Below are 17,980 nucleotides of genomic sequence, written 5' to 3'. Positions count from 1 at the left end.
ATGAAACGTTTGTCTGAAATGTTGACATGAATGCATCTATCTTATCCTAAGTATTGAAAAATAAAGTAGTACCACGTTGTGGTAAAAATGTGTGACTTGATGAAAAATTTCCTCAATTTCTGGCAAAATTAAACCCTTTAGTTACGAAATGACACTGTGGTGGTTTCTCTCGGACAACGTAGAGTGAAATTGGGTAAATTGTACCGGGTTTAGAAAAATGCCAATAGAAATGTTTTTGGCAGGGTATTTTACAATAGTTAACGAATTTATATGTCATTTGTCTGTGAAATTCTGCATGCAATGTACACACATAAAAGTACATATATATCGTTTAATACGGTAGACGTTCAAATAAAATATCCCTTACTACGGTACGACTTAACACATTCGCGACGGGATGTACCACCGGTGGTACCCATCAAATGGCAAAATCACTGATTCAAAATTTCCCCGGCGTGAACATATTAAACGGCGCACCTCGTAAATTGTCCCACCAGGTGGGTAAATCGTCCTCTTCTACTATAATATATTCGGATAATTTGTCCAACGCATGAAAAACGAAATCGGAGCAAAACTTTGAAGATATAAGTAAAATCTGAAAAAGATAAATAATTATATAAATTACATTCTACAACAAGAAAAAATGAATACATAGAATTTAGTAGATTTTACATTAGCGCATTTTTCATTTAACCATATTTTACACTTTAACGGCTTATCTCATATCTTTGGATGGCCATGCTCCATCTTTCTTCTTGATGCCATTTCTAAAGAGTCATTTTTATCGACGGGTAAGTATTTAGATCATTAAAGTTTTGACTTAATAAAGGCACTTGGATTAATTGTACCGAGACGAATTACCCAATTATGTGGTGGGACGATATTGCCGATCGGGAGTTATTTTCAATTTTACAATTTTTAAAAAGTCTGTTTGGAGTTACGTACAAGATTATGCATGCATTTGCATGAAAATTAAATTAACTTTTATTCGAGGTATCTGTGAAAGCTTTAACAGCGCACGTAGATATTGCTACAACCCAAACTCTCGATAGCGATTTGCTAAACGACTCACTTAATATCTAGAGAAAAAAGTCACTCTTATCAGGTTCTTCATAACTTATGAAAGGATCAAAGTAATATATTTATCGCTGCAAGTCGAGGTCATGACAGCAATTCGATCAACGACGGTGGCCTCTGAGGTGGTGAAGTGCCCCGTTGCAAATGGAGCGCCATTAGGGATCGCGGTACGATCGGCGCTGTAATCTTATACATTACGCACTAATGGCCGCGTACGCATTGCTTCTGCGTGCACACGCATAAATCCGTTGTTCTAACGCGATCGGGCCGCGGTGTAGGGCGCGGCGCTTCGACGATATTAAGGTTCGGTCGTTTAGAATTTAAAACTACCGCCTAGAACGCACGGCCGTGTCTTGAAACTCCACCGAGGGGAAGAAAGACCGAGCGAGCGAGGGAGACAGAGAGGGAAATTGTGCGCCGCGTGCGCCTTTATGTGCGTAATTACGCATCGTACGATGCATGAATAAAGTGGCCAACGCGCACGCATTAGGGCAATAGACCGCGACGTCGGACATTGCAGAACGTCGCGGCGAAAACTATCTCTCGTGGCTCGATGGATCAATCGGTTCTGGATAAGCACAATGTCACGAGGAAGTCATATTTCTATCTATTCGTTAATAATGGACTATGAGAAGATTGATAACGAGCGTGAAAAAACAAGTGAAACATTTTCTCGATAACCACTTATCGTATAGTGGTTTTATGGATCACCTAGTGTTCCATAAGCATGATTAAGGTGATGTGAAAGAGCCATCTGGGGAGTCAATCGTCTATGAAACATTTCTCTGAACGGAATTTACCGATTCGTTTAAAATTTTACTAAATAAACATGGTAAAATTTAAATATAGTCAATTTTACCAAATAAATATGGTATCTTTGAACATTTTACCAGGTAACTATGGAGGCCCTAAGGAAGGTCCCGACACTCGTGAAAATTCATCTTTGAACGATTTGTCTTATTTATCCGAGACCAGGACTGCGATGGCATGAACGAGGTACAAGCGTTATCTTTAAATTCGTCTAATTTATGCAATTAGCACTTTTCATTTGCAAGCAACCACATCGAGCCGATACTTCATTCTTCTTCGTTTATAAATTTGACAGTGGTCGGAACGATAAACGATTTTCAAGGAAAATCTCTCTCTGTTTCCTTTTCCGTATTTTGCGCAATTACGTTACCGCGCAATTATCTCAAGGGGTTGAAAAAAGCCAAGCGAGCTTATTTTCGAGGCAACCGTCGGTGGTGCAAAACTCGGCGAGAGTAAGTACAGAAAATGAGTAATTACCGGCGTCCTCGGGTGCTCCTCTCGGGCGCCATATTGCCAGTTTAGCTAAGCGTGTCTAATTGAACTAACGAGTGACCGTCGCTCGGACGTATAATTAAAGTGAATTTAAAGGCGTAGCCGGTGCGCGTTAGATGCCCTCGCGCCTTCTGAGGGGCCCGTTTCGCTTCCGAAGTGTCCTTGAGAGGAGCCGCTATTGAATTACGATCGGCTGGAGTTGCGGGGACGTCGAACGATCGGTAGCAATTACCCGCACTCCTACGACCCGGCACCACCCAACGCCGCGGTCTCCTTCCCCGCTGATAAGGATCAGGGTAAGGGCGATAGGGTCGAACCGATATCGCGCGTCGGGAGGCGCTGATAATGGATGAACGCTCTTATGTAGAGCGATATCGAGTACGCAATTGTTTGTAGATATTCCCACGATAGGTCCTGGGGAACGATAGAAGGTTTGTTCGCGTTGTCTGCACTTTCTACCCTCGAGTGTAACGAGGGTACTACACTTTTCTTGAAAAGTGCAGAAGGGTAGATACACTTTCGCCGACGTCCCGAACGCCAGAAACCTGACGAAAGTCCAAGATGACCGATTTAGTAGAGAGGTACGCGATTTTGAGGTTATCTGTGTCGGACGATGATGAATATGAAAATGTAATGCTTTTTCCAGCCTTCCTTCTCGAGCTGTCTTCGTTTTCTTCAAATTCTACGATTCGTTCCATTACCTTGTAATTGTAGAAGATGAAAATTCCTTTCACGAATTTCAGGTCTTGAGGATCAATAAGGGTAGAATATTATTGCAGTGGAATGAAAAACAATTTAACTACAGAGTGAAAAATTATAGTTTAGTTCATTCCAACCGCGGTTACGTAGTAATACATAATTATTGTAAATTTTGTCAAGCATTATGGACAAAACTAAAACGCTAAATCGTTCCATATATGAAGAAGATGCATTAATAATTACTTCTATTTACATTACGTTGAGGTGTTAGCATAATTTTTGCATTATCCTGTTTGTTGGTCTTTTCAATTTTCAAATTTGCCGCCAAATTCGCGGACTACACTTCTTTCACTCGCTCGGGATCGAGGGTAGAAAGTGTAGAGAAAGTGTACACTCGGTGTAGATGCGCTCGCAAAACAAACAACGACGCTGCGTCACTTCCGTCAAAACGAACGCCAAAGTGTACACTTTTCGTAAAAGTGTAGAAAGTGTAGGCAAAACGAACAAACCTAGTGTCATTCGGGTCAAGTGTGCGCAGTTTTATCTTCGAAGCTTTACCGAACTCGAAACAATAGGATGCTGAAAATAAAACAAAGCATTTTAGACACTGTATGGAGGACATTCGAAGGAAGCGTAACAAAAGACAGAGAATTTTATGTTTCTTGTCAAATAAGAAATAAGCAACTCAGGTGAGATGCGTGCAGGTGACTCGTATTAAGGGTAACTGTATGTGCACTTGAACGGAACAAGCGAACGCGCATGGGATGTGTGGACGCGTCAATGCTATCCAAGATAATTTAACAGACCTGAAACGTTTTTATTTAAAAAAAGGATAACAACCTTTCGTTGATATTTCGAACTGATTTGTTCTAATCGTTCCTCGCTAGATCAAGTGGCATGCGACATTGTCGTCGATCAAAACAAGGCGACAACGTGCGTTGCGAACGCCACGGTAGGGCAGATAATGGACGATCGCTGTCATAGGACTATTTAAACGTCAATAAATTGCTGTTAGATGATATCGGGTAATTCGATCCCCACCGGCGTGTCCACGAGCGTCGAATAAATTGATCCTCATCAAGTAGTCCGAGCGTTGCTCGCCATTTCAGGGAGCATTAAGTTGTCGAGCCTTGTCAAATCTTTCATCGTCTATCCTCCTGACCGAGGAAATATATTTCAATTGTTGTAATATTCTCATCCATTTTGTATACGAATTCTAAGCTGCTCTAAAGCTTTAAGATTAATTCCATAGCGATGATCAATCTAATTACCACTAAGGATTAAAGAATTAGTTCGACTCGTGAAGTATCTTAACTTCGTTACGAAAGTAGTAATCGAGATCGGTAGTTAAAAAACATAATTACCCTCGTTAATTCTTACATCAATTTGGATGAAACTGGCTATATTGCTAGTTATGTCGGTACGTCTGGGACGAAACTTCCAATGTAGCGGATGTAGTCAAGAAGAGATCTAAGGAAATATGAATAACTTGGAGTCGTTCGCATGTATCAGCGATTCTCGACCGATCCGCTCCACGCGTATTCTCACGGTAGGTTCTGAAGAACGAGGCCGAGACTTGGAATTTCGTGAACGCGGAATAACCCGGAGGTCTTCTCAGGACACCCAGTAGATAATCTCACGTGGTCAGTTTCGGCCACCGAGCTGCGTTGCATTCCAATGCAAATAACTCGCCCCGGGACGCGGCGTAATCGTCGTAATTTCATGCTTCTCAGAAATTCAAGCTCCCCTCCCAGGTGCGAGCGCGCATGCGTGCGCCCGCCTGGCGCGCACTACGCAGGCGCGCACCGCGGCCTACATAACCCTACTTTTTCCCTCTCACGGGCCGACTCCCATTCGACTCCTCACCGCGATCCACCCCTCGCGCGACTGCCCGCTATGTCGTCCACGTCGTTTTGTCGAATCTCACCCAAGAAACCGATTTCGAAAGTCAAGATAAAATCGATGTAGATGAGATAGACATATCCGAGGATAGCATTGGATTGGATGTATAAGTTATGCTATCGGAAATACGGAAGTTATTAAATCCCTTCGGTACCGATCCAAGAGATTGACCGAAATAGAACGGGCACTTTTATGGTACGTTTACTTCAGTTTAGCGGCGAAAGTCGCATAGTCACCTTGTACAATTAAATAGGGGAAAATTTAAGATGAAGAATAGATGTATAGTAAACTACCGCAATAGTTGCGGTAGTTTACGGTTTACACTCAATTCAAATGTTTTTCGTCCCATCATAATGAAAATACTCATAACCCGAGTTATAGCAATAATGATTTGGCTCGAGGAACACTTTTAATTAAGGATCGGCTTTTAAACATTTTTCTCATTACGCGATGCACTTATGAGTTTCATTGCAATAAAATTTAGCAACGCTAAAGTCTTTATTAAACGATGTTGACTCTCCATTTTTAGATTATTTTTCATATTGTATGAACGATATGAAAGACTTTGATTTTCACCCGTGAAGAACGGTTTTTTTTATTAAAATAAATATATCTATAATTGTGTCTTCTTAAACGAAATGTTTTTGCTTTCATTAAATTCTATCCCTCCGTGTGTAAGGTTTCGAAACGTGTGGGTACCGGTAATGCTTAAAATCGAGCGTGAAATCACGGTAGTTGCGCGTGCACCGGTGTACTCGATAACGTCGAAGGCGTTGTCGCCGGCATTACGCGAAAATGCGGCACGAGAAGAAATTCCCCGTGATTCGCAGCGTGCATTAATGGTCACGGGCTACGTACGAAACTGGTCCAGGAGCCGTTCCTGTGAGCGACAGCTTCTCGATCGTACACCTGCCCAACTGTAACCTCCCAAACGAAGAACCGCAAGAATATACTTATGTTGCTAAAATAAGAACGATTAAAACCGGATATCAGCTAACGCGTGGTATATAAACTCCGTCAAATTGAATAAATTTACTGCGGATCATTTTGAAATGACCAAGTCCTTAAGATGAAGTGAACCGTCGAGAAATTTGATCGACGTCGGTAAAAAAGACTCCTCCCATACAACTTTTATTTGTTTATAATTATTGTACGGAAACGACATATGATGCATGCCATTTAGTGCAATACCCAATATAATTTGACACGGCTGTCGATATAAATATGAAGGTCGGCAATGTAGGTATTTAGAAGAATCTTCTTTAAGGGCGTCGATCAAATTTCTCGACGTGTATTAATTCACCTTAAGGTGATATGAAAGTGTGATATATATGTATCAAGAAGTCAAAGTATTAATAAAATTTTACTACAAACTGGGTGCACCAGATTATCTAAAACTTTAACGCGTGATTATGGAGGCTCTAAGGAAGAACGCGCTGCCCGTGAAATTTTATTTTTCTAAGAAAGAAATGTTTTTTCGGTTCTTGCCCGAGATAAGTAAAAAATGTTTCTCGAAAATAGAAATTTCATGAACAGTGCGTTATTCCTTAGGGCCTCCATAATCACGTGTTAAAGTTTCCGATAATTCGGTGCACCGAGTTCGGAGAAAAGTTTAATAAATATTTTGACTTTTTGTTATGCATATATATCACACTTTCATATAACCTTAACACATTCGCGACCGCTGACGTGAATCACGTCCATAACGATACACGATACAAGTTTGCGGCAACCAGTTTCAGAATTTCATTATTTTCGCCGGTACTCAGTATTTGAAACGAAAAAAATTTGACAGTCGCGAATGTGTTAACTATTTGAAATAAATGAATTTAATTTTAGTAGCCTATATACCCGCAGCAAGTAATTTTTAACACTGTCGAGGGCTTCCGAAGTAACGTGACACTTGACTTTGTCGACAGAGTGGTTGGAGCTGTGGTGGTCGGTGCAGCGGTCTGCGGTCGCATCCCCGGGTTGGCGAAGAGCCAGAGAGAACAGTGCCGGAAGTCACCCCACGCGATGCCTGCCGTGGGCGAAGGAGCTGAGCTGGGTCTTCGCGAGTGCCGCTATCAGTTCCGGCACCATCGCTGGAATTGCTCGCACGTGGCCAACGATCAGGTCTTCGGCCACGTGGTCGTAGTAGGTAAGCTGTGCCGCTGCCTACTTCCGCAGATCGAAAAAGATTTGGTCGAATCGATACTATTTTTGGTCCAAAGAGAAAATATGGATGGACCATTACAGGGACAAAATATTTGCTTGATCTGACAATATCCTTTGGTCAATAACTTTTGGTTGATTACATCAAGTATTGTGGCAGATCGTACCAAATCTTCAGTAATCTCGTACATTTTAACCAGATATTTGGCTCATTGATTTAGATATTTTTTGAAATGAACGAAACGATGTAGCCAATACATTTCAGTTGATTCAAGCAAACGAGTTTGGTCAAGTGAACTGAAATTCGGTTCACTGAACCGAAACGTTTCCTGGTAATAACCAAATGTAATCAACCAAACGATTTTGTTCAATGAATCAAATCTTTTTCTACGTGTACTTGCTTATCGGATGTCCAGTAGAATGAACAGTTTAATGATTTTATCATCTGGAATTGTTATCGCTGGTGAACAGTTATACCCTCAACCCTCTTATAACGCGGTTAATTCGTTGTGTTGCATCGAAAACGTTTTCTCAAAGTTCGGTGTTATAAGAGGGTTGTTACAACAGGTTTATTAAGTTGTGCTGTATTGAAACTGTCGTAAGAATATGTTATGGGAAGAGTGTCGTAATTGTTTTATTGACATGGATTAAATTTCTCAGCGCCTTTCATATCACGTTAAGGTATGCAACGTGTAACGATAATTCGCGTATATTATAGAGAATATGATGTTGTTAATATGATTAAGACTAGCAGACACGCTAGCAGATAAATTTTAATTGCAAAGTTTCCCTGAATAAGTCAACGAAAATCCGAAATACTGGATCCCCAAAAGTAGGACCAACTTCGATACACGGTGTTGCATCTTCTTATGCTACTTCGTGTTTGTAACAATATTGCGAGTATACATATACATCTCTATTGATCTGCCTTCGGGGAAAAATGTTCACCATAACGTTTTCAGTCTCTCTACTACCCCATTTATATTATTCGACACATTTTTCATCGAAAAAGGTATCGACAATAAAACAGATGTACACGCTTCAACGGCGGTCGAAGCACCGGCACGCAAATCGAATGGATCCGTTAATTGATCTTGATCGCGTGCGGATGGATCACCGCGACGTTTCCATTCGGTCGAGATTCGATTTGGTTATTGACCGATTATCGAAGCGCATCGTTGTGCGAATGTCGGCTCGCGTTATCGCCAGGGTACGCGGATTTGTTCAAACGTTAACTGGAGGAGGCCGCCGCTCGTTTGGAAAGGACGTTCATTAGCCCGGTTCACGGGTTCATATTAAGTGAAACGTTCCGTGGATTCATCATCTGCGAGCTGGGAATCGATTATCGCTAGAGCGAATCTCTCGCGAACTTCCTCGAGCATTATCGACGCCTCGTGAATCAGAATGAGCGTTTCCGGTCGAGTTCGAGCGACTCTTGATCCTTTTAACCCCTTGAACACGGAGCCATTTCGACATATGGGCGAAATTCGTCTGACCGTGCAGGCAATATTGGACCAAACGTCGGCCTCTTAGTAGCCAAAGGGTTAATGGCGCAAGCCGCGATCGGGGTCCTGGATCCTACGGATGACTACTCATTTTTCACTCGTCGACCTTATCGATGAGCCGTTATCGTTTAATTTTTCTTCCATATTGCCGTTCCATTCCACCACCGTTCTTTTCCTCTTCCCGCTATTCATTTGTATTTATTGCGATAGACGCTACCGGTGCCGATGTCTCGTTCCCAACTGTCACTTCTTAGCCCGGCATAAGTTTCAAACGAGGAAATACGATTTTGGAAACCCTTGATCCCTGCTAGTAGTTAGTAGGTATAGGATGTTTCGTTAAGTACTCGACATTGTTTTATGAGATTGCACAAAAGCGAGCCTTAATAAAAGAGTAAATTGAAAGCAGACGGAAACGAATGAGGGGCAGATTAATGGCAAAACGGTAGCTTCTCCTCAGGGAGAAGATAATCCTCGGACTGTGTGCACGAGCCGACGTAAGCTGCCTCGCATAAATATTGCTAAACACACATATTTGTCAAGTTGGCATTGAAAACCTTGTTTGGCGGAGTGCAGTGATAAAACAGGTCCACCCGACTCGCGGGCGATTTCTCATGATTAAAGGAGGATTAAGGCTCTTTGTGGTAGGAATAGAAACGAGGAAAGGTTTTAAATTGCGGGAACCTAAGTGATTTGGTCAACTTAATTAATGGGAAATGTCTCGGAGATACTTTGTTGCGAGGAATACATTTATTTACATTAGAGATACCTATATCTTTAGTCTCCACCGGTGTACGTACTGCGGACGAATCTTTCTATAAAAGAAGTAAAACCTCGGGGAGATAAATTAGACTCTTTCGATGTCTCGAAGGGATGAATCTCGTCCCCTGACACCCGTTAGTTTGGTAGTCGTCAATTCTTTCCTCGGGAGGCACCCGTTACTTCCGCCCACGTCCCCAAGAAACGGGCTATTCAGTCACCTGGTCCGCTTCTTTCGTCCTTTCTCAGATCCCTCGGTCCCTGCAATTGCACTCGAAAAGTGCGTACATGTTTCACCCGGCGACGTCCCGAAATTTATCGGCGAGTAACCCGAGACAAGAAAGAGAAACAAAGGGAAAGATTCGGAAAGAGAGTACGGCGGTACTAAGTACGCGCGATATCGTGATAAAGGAGGGACAAGACCCCAACCGGAAGGTTTATTCAACTCTCCGAAGTCTGACGTTCTGGCCAACGAATCAATTGTTAATAGATTAATTGAAACATCAGGAAAATTTAGTTTAGATTACGGCGGTGCTAAGTACGCGCGATATCGTGATAAAGGAGGGGCAAGACCTTAACCGGAAGGTTCATTCAACTCTCCGAAGCCTAATATTCTGTTCAACGAATCAATTGTTAATAGATTAATTGAAACATCAGGAAAATTTTATTTAGAGTACGGCGGTACTAAGTACGCGCGATATCGTGATAAAGAAGGGACAAAACCCCAACCGGAAGGTTTATTCAACTCTCCGAAGTCTGACGTTCTGGCCAACGAATCAATCGTTAATAGATTAATTGAAACATCAGGAAAATTTGAATACACATCTTTTATGAAAACTAAACAAATCCTGTCCTAAGCTGAGACTTTTCTGGAAACAACGAATTCGGCCACTTTTGTTCCTTTTTGAAGAACGCGTTGCTCGAAAGTAACGTCACAGGATTGAAATTCATTTCCGATACAATCAATATTATATGATATATAGCGACGTTATCATTGGTTGTCAAGACTTACAGGATTGAAATTCATTTCCGATACGATCAATACTATATGATATATAGCGACGTTATCATTGGTTGTGACATTTAACGGAGGATTCATCCTAAATAGGTCCTTCAAGAAGGTCCTTACCGCGGTTAGGATGCAGAAGAGAGATAGACGGGTCGGAAATTAATGTGCAAAAAGTATAAATAACACTTACGAGCGAGAAGCACTCGGTCGCTAATTTAATTAGTGTAATTAACGGTGTCTCTCGACATGCCGAAGCTAAGTGCGGCGATACGACTCGAGATATTTCCACCGTGCTCTGAAAACCCCGGGCGCATTATGTATCCTGTAATTCGTTCACGTAGGAGTTGGCAGAAATTAAACATTCAATTAACACGCTTCGTTAAACGTACCAGAGCCCGATGAAAAGCCGTATCGATTGCACCGCTACGTCGGTGATACGTCGATCTGGTACGATAGCCACTAAGATTTATGACGATATTGCTTTTGTCGAGTGTCGATCATTCCGACGCTTCCGCTAATTCCTAACTCATCCGTGAAATTCCGGCTCGGCGAGGCGAGAGTTTTTAATTACTACTCAATTCATTTAGACTTTAAATTACGTCTGACAGACCTTAGGGTAGGTAAGTATTGCGTAAGGTATATCAAGAGTATTTGTCACGAAACCCTCCCAAGTTTCTTGTTTTAATCGTTATCTTGCGATATAAATAGATGATCCGCGAATAGAACTGCCAGCGTTAATCCGAAGGCCACAGAAGGATGCGGAATACTCTTAGACAATATCATATCAAATACAAAAGATAATCTACTTCATGTGCCCTACTCGACCGGTTCAATGAACGTCTTATATATCTCCTGAATTATGAAAATAGTCACTCAGTTTATTTAAAACCGTTGTCACGCACTATAATACGTGACTGAACAAAATTTATATTGCTGAATGCATATTTAATCGATCGAATTGACATTGTTACACACGTATTCGGGCAGTTTTAAAACGGGTAGAATTAATCGCAACACTCGATGCTATGAGTTTCTTGACATCACTCCCCACAAATCAGATATTTTTTTTATCAAGAAATAGCTTTGCGCCCTCGACCATCGCGGGAGGGTTGGAATCACTTCGAGGATATATTTATTAAATAACGCGCGAATAAAGATGCAGGAGGGCCCCATGCAAATGGGAATAAATAAATATCCCATAAATCGAGGGATACCGGGAAGGATGAGGTACTCTCTCGGCGAGAGCGGGGCCGAAGGTATCGGAATTAATTGATTTCGATTATTGGCATCGGGGCATGGGCCGGGTCCGCCCACGTGGCGAATCGTCGTGGCGAAATATTTCCGGAGGTGGTTGCAAAAATTTCGGAGCCTCGGGACGCGCCTCTCGTCGTCGTCGTCGGTGTCGTCCTTGCCGTCGTCGTCGAATACATTTTCATAAATTAAAACGGGCCCGGCACGAGCTCTCTCGCGTTTCGGAAGTTGCGTGGGCAGGCTCGTCCAAATTAATTATTACAATTAAGAGATCCATTAAGGCGCCGAGGGCTGATTATCCGCTGCCGATTGAATTCCTGGCTGGGTCCTTTCTGCCTAATCTCCCAACGCCTGGTGGAATTATTTGGTCAATGTTCGCAGGAAGTCGATCGACGCATTCCGAGGCCTCGACTCGCGAAGACGAAGCGAAAGGGTAATCATTATCCGCTGTCATAACCGATTATCTCATCGAATGATCTCGATAAAATTAATGCCATTTTCGAAAGAACGCGTGGCCAGGTCACATCCAGTTGTTTTTACCACGGTCGCAGATGTAGATTGCCGATTAGTTTAATGTATGCCACGCCGATCGGTGATTGTCTTGTCGAGCATAATGTTGCGTCGGATTTCGAGCAACGTCGTATGCGACTGACGTTGCTTTTAGAACGACATTTTGGATTCCGGACGTCGGATGCTGCACAAAATCTCGAGCCGAAGCGTGACCTGCTTTGCATCGAACGTTCGCAAGCAGCGGAACGTAAAATTCAAGTGACTCATAAATTAAACCCGAGAAGTTGAATTAAAAATTATTGGATTCTGGCGCAGTTTAATCCGACCGAGCAACGCTATCGTGGATTATCGAGCAAGATACTTTGGTAATGATTAAATTTCATGTCAAAAATGAATATTTAGTCGGTATGGAAGAAAGGCGGACCGAATGGATTAAGGTGAAGTGAAACATGTCGAAGAACTTAATCGACGTCGGTAGAAAAGGTTTTTCTAAATACCTACGTTGTCGACGTTCGTTTGAATATTGACAGTTGTGCCAAATTATATTGATTGTGGTACTAAATGGCATATTCCATGTGTCGATTCCGTACAATGATTATAAAGAAATTTTTATCGGTGGTACACGTGGCACGGAACGTGTTAAATAAAAAGTGTCTTATTCGAATTGACTGATTTGAAAGAGGTTTCACTTCACCTTAAAAATCGGAAAGTAACGATCACCTATGTTCAATTCCCAATACCGAGAGATAAACGTCGAAATAACTCAAGCTAAGCTTGACAATGTTGCCTTAATGATATCGAGGATAAATTCTATACTGAAACGTGTAAAAAAGGAGGAGCACGTTAAATTGTTGTACAATTGTCCTCACACCTTCGTTTCTCATATCAGGGCCTTAAATACTTGTACATCGATTGAAATATGAGAGCTCGACGTCATTTTGGTTCTGGTCTGGGCAAGGTAAAACAATTTTAATAAAAAAATCGAAATTTTGAAAGTGTCAGGATAATTCCCAGGTACTCACGAGTCATGTGTCAAGTTTAACACGGTTCGATCCGATACCCTTAAATAAAAAGTATCGTATTCGAATCGACTGATTTGAGAGGGGTTTCCCTCCACCTTAAAAATCGGAAAGTAATGATCAATTATGATCGATTCTCAATACCGAGAGATAAACTTCGAAATAACTCAAGCTAAGTTCGACAATGTTGCCTCAATGATATCCAGGATAAATTCGATATTGAAACGTGTAAAAAAGGAGGAGCACGGACCGGAAGGATTAGGAACGGGAAATTAGCGATCGGTGGCATGCGAGTCGAAGCAAGAGGCGATGCGGGCTGTCAATGAGGACCTTCGAGCCTTCCTCGTCCTCGTCCCAGTCCCGACTCGGATAACGTCATCGACGTCGCCGTCCGCGTTAATGTAGCACCTTATCAATTTTAACACGGCTTAAGGCTCCCCCAGCCCCCTCGTGCTACCCCCTTTTTTCTCCCCCGGCCTCGGAGGTGCGACTTTTTCTTCCTCGTCGTCTTATCCGTCTCATATAACTGGACTGGCCCACACTGGGCGTTCGTACCGATACACCTACTTGCATCTACCTCGATCAACCTGCGTCTACCTGGGCCTACCTGCGCACCTCCTGCATTCCCGGCCCTGATTGGTAAACATTCGAAAGTCCCCTCGGCTCTTAATATCCGCGTGTTCCTTAATTGAGCCTCTCCTCGGGGTCCCGCCCGATCCACGTACGACCGAATTCGCGTGTAAATCCGTGGGTGCACCGCGTGTAACGCAAGCGAGTGGTTTGCTTATTCCCCGCGAATAGGAAGTCCGACCTCGGACCTGCGAACCACGCTCATTTTTTACGATGTTTTACAGAGGCACAAAAAATGCGCCGCTTTGAGGTACGAAGTAGGTGGAATAACTGAAAGGAACTCCATCCTCAGAAAAAAATAAAAGATTTCGTTCATTGAACTAATTCGTTTGATTGACTGCATTTGGTGTTTTTAGAAATCGCTTTGATCGAGTGAACCGAATTTTAATTCACTTGACCAAACGAGTTTGTTTCGATTAACTAGTGTTTTAGTCAAGACGTTTTATTAATTTTATGAAATATTTTAATCAATGAAGTTCCTGACGCATCCGCTTGGTAGCGAGTGGCCACCGACCTCTCTCACAAGTGCAGTTATAATCATTTGTCATTACGGTGCTCATATCGCGAGCGAAGTCACAATGAGGGATGCTATAGTAACACAGTTTTGTCGAAATAAAGTTTATCTTTTATCGGGAATGCCTTTATAAAAGAAACATTTTTCTCGATAAATATGCAGGGAAATTAAAATGGCTTCGAGGGTACCTAATCACTTTCACGTTTGATGTGATCGACCAAACGTTATTAATCAGAGGATTTAGTCATGTCAATCAAATAATTTGGTTGTTCATATAACGACCATATTCTATGGTTGTACCAATATAAATTGTATCGATTCGAAGAAATATTCTTTTTCATGTATAATTCGGTAGATACGCGTAAAAAATTGCAATATATCGCAAGATTCTCCTAGGGATGCGATTATTGGGTAAATCGAAACGAGTACCGAATTACTCCGACTCATTCGTCCCGGACTGACAACCAACTTCGATGTAGTCCGAGGAACGAGGACGTCTCTTAATCGAGAGAAAGACCAGCCGAGAGAATGATGGGGAGCGTAATGAAACTGCGCATCCTGCGACTCGCGATGAATATTCAGGTGTCGCGATTCGGCCCATATACTGTACGCCATAATCGCACACGCATACCTCCGTTCCCGGAGAGGCCGGGATGTACAAGCAAACTCGTTAAGGAGACACGAAACCTGCCAGGAGATTTACAGGAATCTGCGAACCGACAAGATCTACTGTTCCGGTTTTTGTTTTATATCGCTCCAAAAAATACTCCTCTTTTCAAAATGACCATTACCTCGGATAGGAGCGATATCGCGACACCAAATGCAGGCAAAACATTTAGTTTTAGTGTGAGTTGCGATATTTAGAAATCATTAGAATATCAGTTCTCCTTTATTATTTACACAGATTAATTCCTTCGGTTCTTTTTCGCAATCGATCCAACTTTAAGAGCATGTCAATAAGTGGCCGTAACGTATACGTTACTTTGTAATGGAACCTTGCGAGTACTGCGATCCAATTTAGTATGACTCATCCGCGTTAGAGGGCGTAAATAAAATAATAAATACGTGATATAGCCCTGGAATTCTTAATCTACTTGTTCAAGGTGCTATGAAAGTGTCATATATACATACCAAAAAGTCAAAATAATTATAAAACATTTCTCCAAATTGGGTGTACCGAATCATTTGGAATTTCGGTACGAGATTATGGAGGCCCTAAGGAAGAACGCGATGCTCGTGAAATTTCATTCTTCGATATAAATGTTGTATTTATCTCGGACATGATCCAAAAAAAGTAATTTTTTTCGAAAAATGAAATTTCACGAGCACCGCGTTCTTCCTTAGAGCCTCTATAATCTCTTGATAAAGTTTCAAATGATTCGGTGCACCCAATTTGGAAAAAAGTTTTATAAATATTTTCACGTTTTGATATAAATATAATGACCCTCTCATATCACCTTAAGTCGATTCGGATACGGTTGTAAATTGGATATGGCGGTCTTGTGCGAGGTAAGGGACACGCACACCGATGTGCTCTAGGTAGGGAGATCGATGCATACCTGGTGCATCGTATTCGTCCGACCGGCCAGGATAATTGTATCTCGCGGTGCACCGGTCGATCTGTCTCTGTCGACCTTATCGTACCGCTAATTTGTTCGATAGGTCGTTCGTCGTCGCGGCGCCGGGGCGACATCCACGCGCAAGCCATCCTTCATTCGCCATACGAAACCTCGCCGATGTCCCATAAAGAAATTTGGGGGAACCTCATTCGTGTTAAGGAGCTCTGAAAGTGACTCGTTGTAAGGAGGATGCATCTAAATCTTAGTATCTCATTAAATTTCGGAATCGGTGCGAGGAATTATCGGAAACATTGACGCGCGTATATCCGGAGCAAGATCATTTATTAGCTAAGAAACCGATAAGAAAACAATTATTTAATTGAAATGTGAGGCTACACGATGAAATATACGCCGCGTAAGAAATTATATTGCTGACTCGATTCTCGACAATTAGATACAAAGTAAGAAAGATATTATTGAATTCTATATCGACGCAATTTTCTCAGTTAGCAAGTAATTCCTCCAGTTTCTATATCCACGTAATACAATTTTAGATTGCTCCCCACCCTCTTCCCGTAAATAATATGAATAACGGCTATACTTCTATGCAGTTTTGAAATGTTACATTTGTCTAGCGAATAACTGCCTCGTTCAATTATACGTAGCATAAGGTTTTACCTCGATGAGCTCACAACTCGTCGGGAACTCTCCGCGATAAATCTCTCGTTAAATTCAGTATTCACTTCTGCCCGCAATACTAGCAACCATTTCCCCATCATAGGAGAGATCCACTTAGCTCTCTCTTGGACTCCGCGAAGTTGGCGATGGCATGATTTATCATTGATGGGGGAATTATCACCGGCTGCCCAAGTGGGTAGCTGCAGGTACCATTTACTGCACCTAGCGTCCCGTTTTTAGACTTTGCTCGGATTTGAAATCGCCATCGAAAGACTGCGGCGATGCCTACATGCAGACGAGACTCAAGACAATTTCCATTTACAACTCGCCGGTGCACCGTGGCTGGACGGAATCGGTGCAGTACAGGTGGTACAGTTTGGTGTGTCTCGATGCAACGACGTTGGGGCTCTCCAATGGGCACATTATACCCATGGAGTTTAGTCGGGACCCAACGCCATGGGCTACGAGGAGATCCATAGATTGAGTTATAGCCATGCCGCGGTTGGTCCCTAGGGGCAGCTTGTAAGGCCTCTTAAGCCGTATAAATACACTAGTTAATAAATTAATATATCACCGTTATCTCTGCCCTGTGGCAGCAGAGTGCTCCCGTGGAAATCTCTAACGAGTCCGAGGCCACCGACGCGATGAACCGCGACCACTCGAATGCGACTTCGATGATTAACGAATCGCGTGGATAATGAAGTGTTAAGAAAAAGGCAACGTCTAGACGATGTTCACTCAGGCTTTCTTTTTGATCAATACCTACCAAGCCGGGAGTTCCTTTCAAGATCATGGCGAAATCACAGATTGTCATTTTGAATTTATGCAAATGAAAATCTTTAGTTTCCCCGGTAAACGAGAAATTCCGTTTCGTCAAAACTGTATTACTATAGGGTCCCTCGTCGCGACTTCGCCCTCGATATGAGAAATTTATTCCAAAAAGCTCATAACTTCACTTGTGATAGGGACTCCATGGCTAAAATGACTAAAATTCATAACTAAAATTCGTTTAAAAGGATTTCTAAAATGCGCCAAATGCAGCCCATCGGACGATTTTGTTAAATGGACGAAATTTCGTCCCGCGTGTACTTTAACTTGTAAGTGGTGCGGTCAAATTGCAGTTTATTAATCCAGTATGCACTTGCGCGAAACAAATAGCCGTGTTTCTCTGTTTTCCAAGTAGGGACCTTAGGAATCAGCGGTAAATCAGGCAATCAAGCACACGTGATAAACGGGGTTCATAGCGCAGACCTCCACTTAAGGTGGAGGACTAGAGGGACCCCCCGTAGCGTCGCGTGGGCTAAGCTCGTAACGCGCCGTAAACGCATTACGCGTTACGTGTTGCCTCGTCCGCTATTATTTAACATTTCGCCCGGCACCCGAGGAGAGGAGGTGCCCGGAAGAAAGCCGGCGAG

General features: G+C 42.5%; 1 protein-coding gene across 2 annotated transcripts in view; it reads left to right on the top strand.

The window, feature by feature from the left end:
• LOC105703079 (protein Wnt-7b) overlaps positions 1-17,980 on the top strand; it is a 94,180-nt gene that overhangs the window by 44,664 nt on the left and 31,536 nt on the right. Inside the window, exon 2 of one of the 2 annotated variants that reach the window (XM_012431171.2) lies at positions 6,900-7,120. In XM_012431171.2, the coding sequence (XP_012286594.1) occupies positions 6,900-7,120 (221 nt within the window). Of the gene's footprint in view, positions 1-6,899; positions 7,121-17,980 lie in introns of those variants that run through there. The other variant, XM_012431173.2, reaches the window with a different exon arrangement.

The sequence above is a fragment of the Orussus abietinus genome, unplaced genomic scaffold (genome assembly GCF_000612105.2).
Source record: "Orussus abietinus isolate OABI.00-Male unplaced genomic scaffold, Oabi_2.0 scaffold242, whole genome shotgun sequence".
Taxonomy (NCBI): Eukaryota; Metazoa; Arthropoda; class Insecta; order Hymenoptera; family Orussidae; genus Orussus; species Orussus abietinus.
This window is presented reverse-complemented; position numbering and strand designations above follow the sequence as displayed.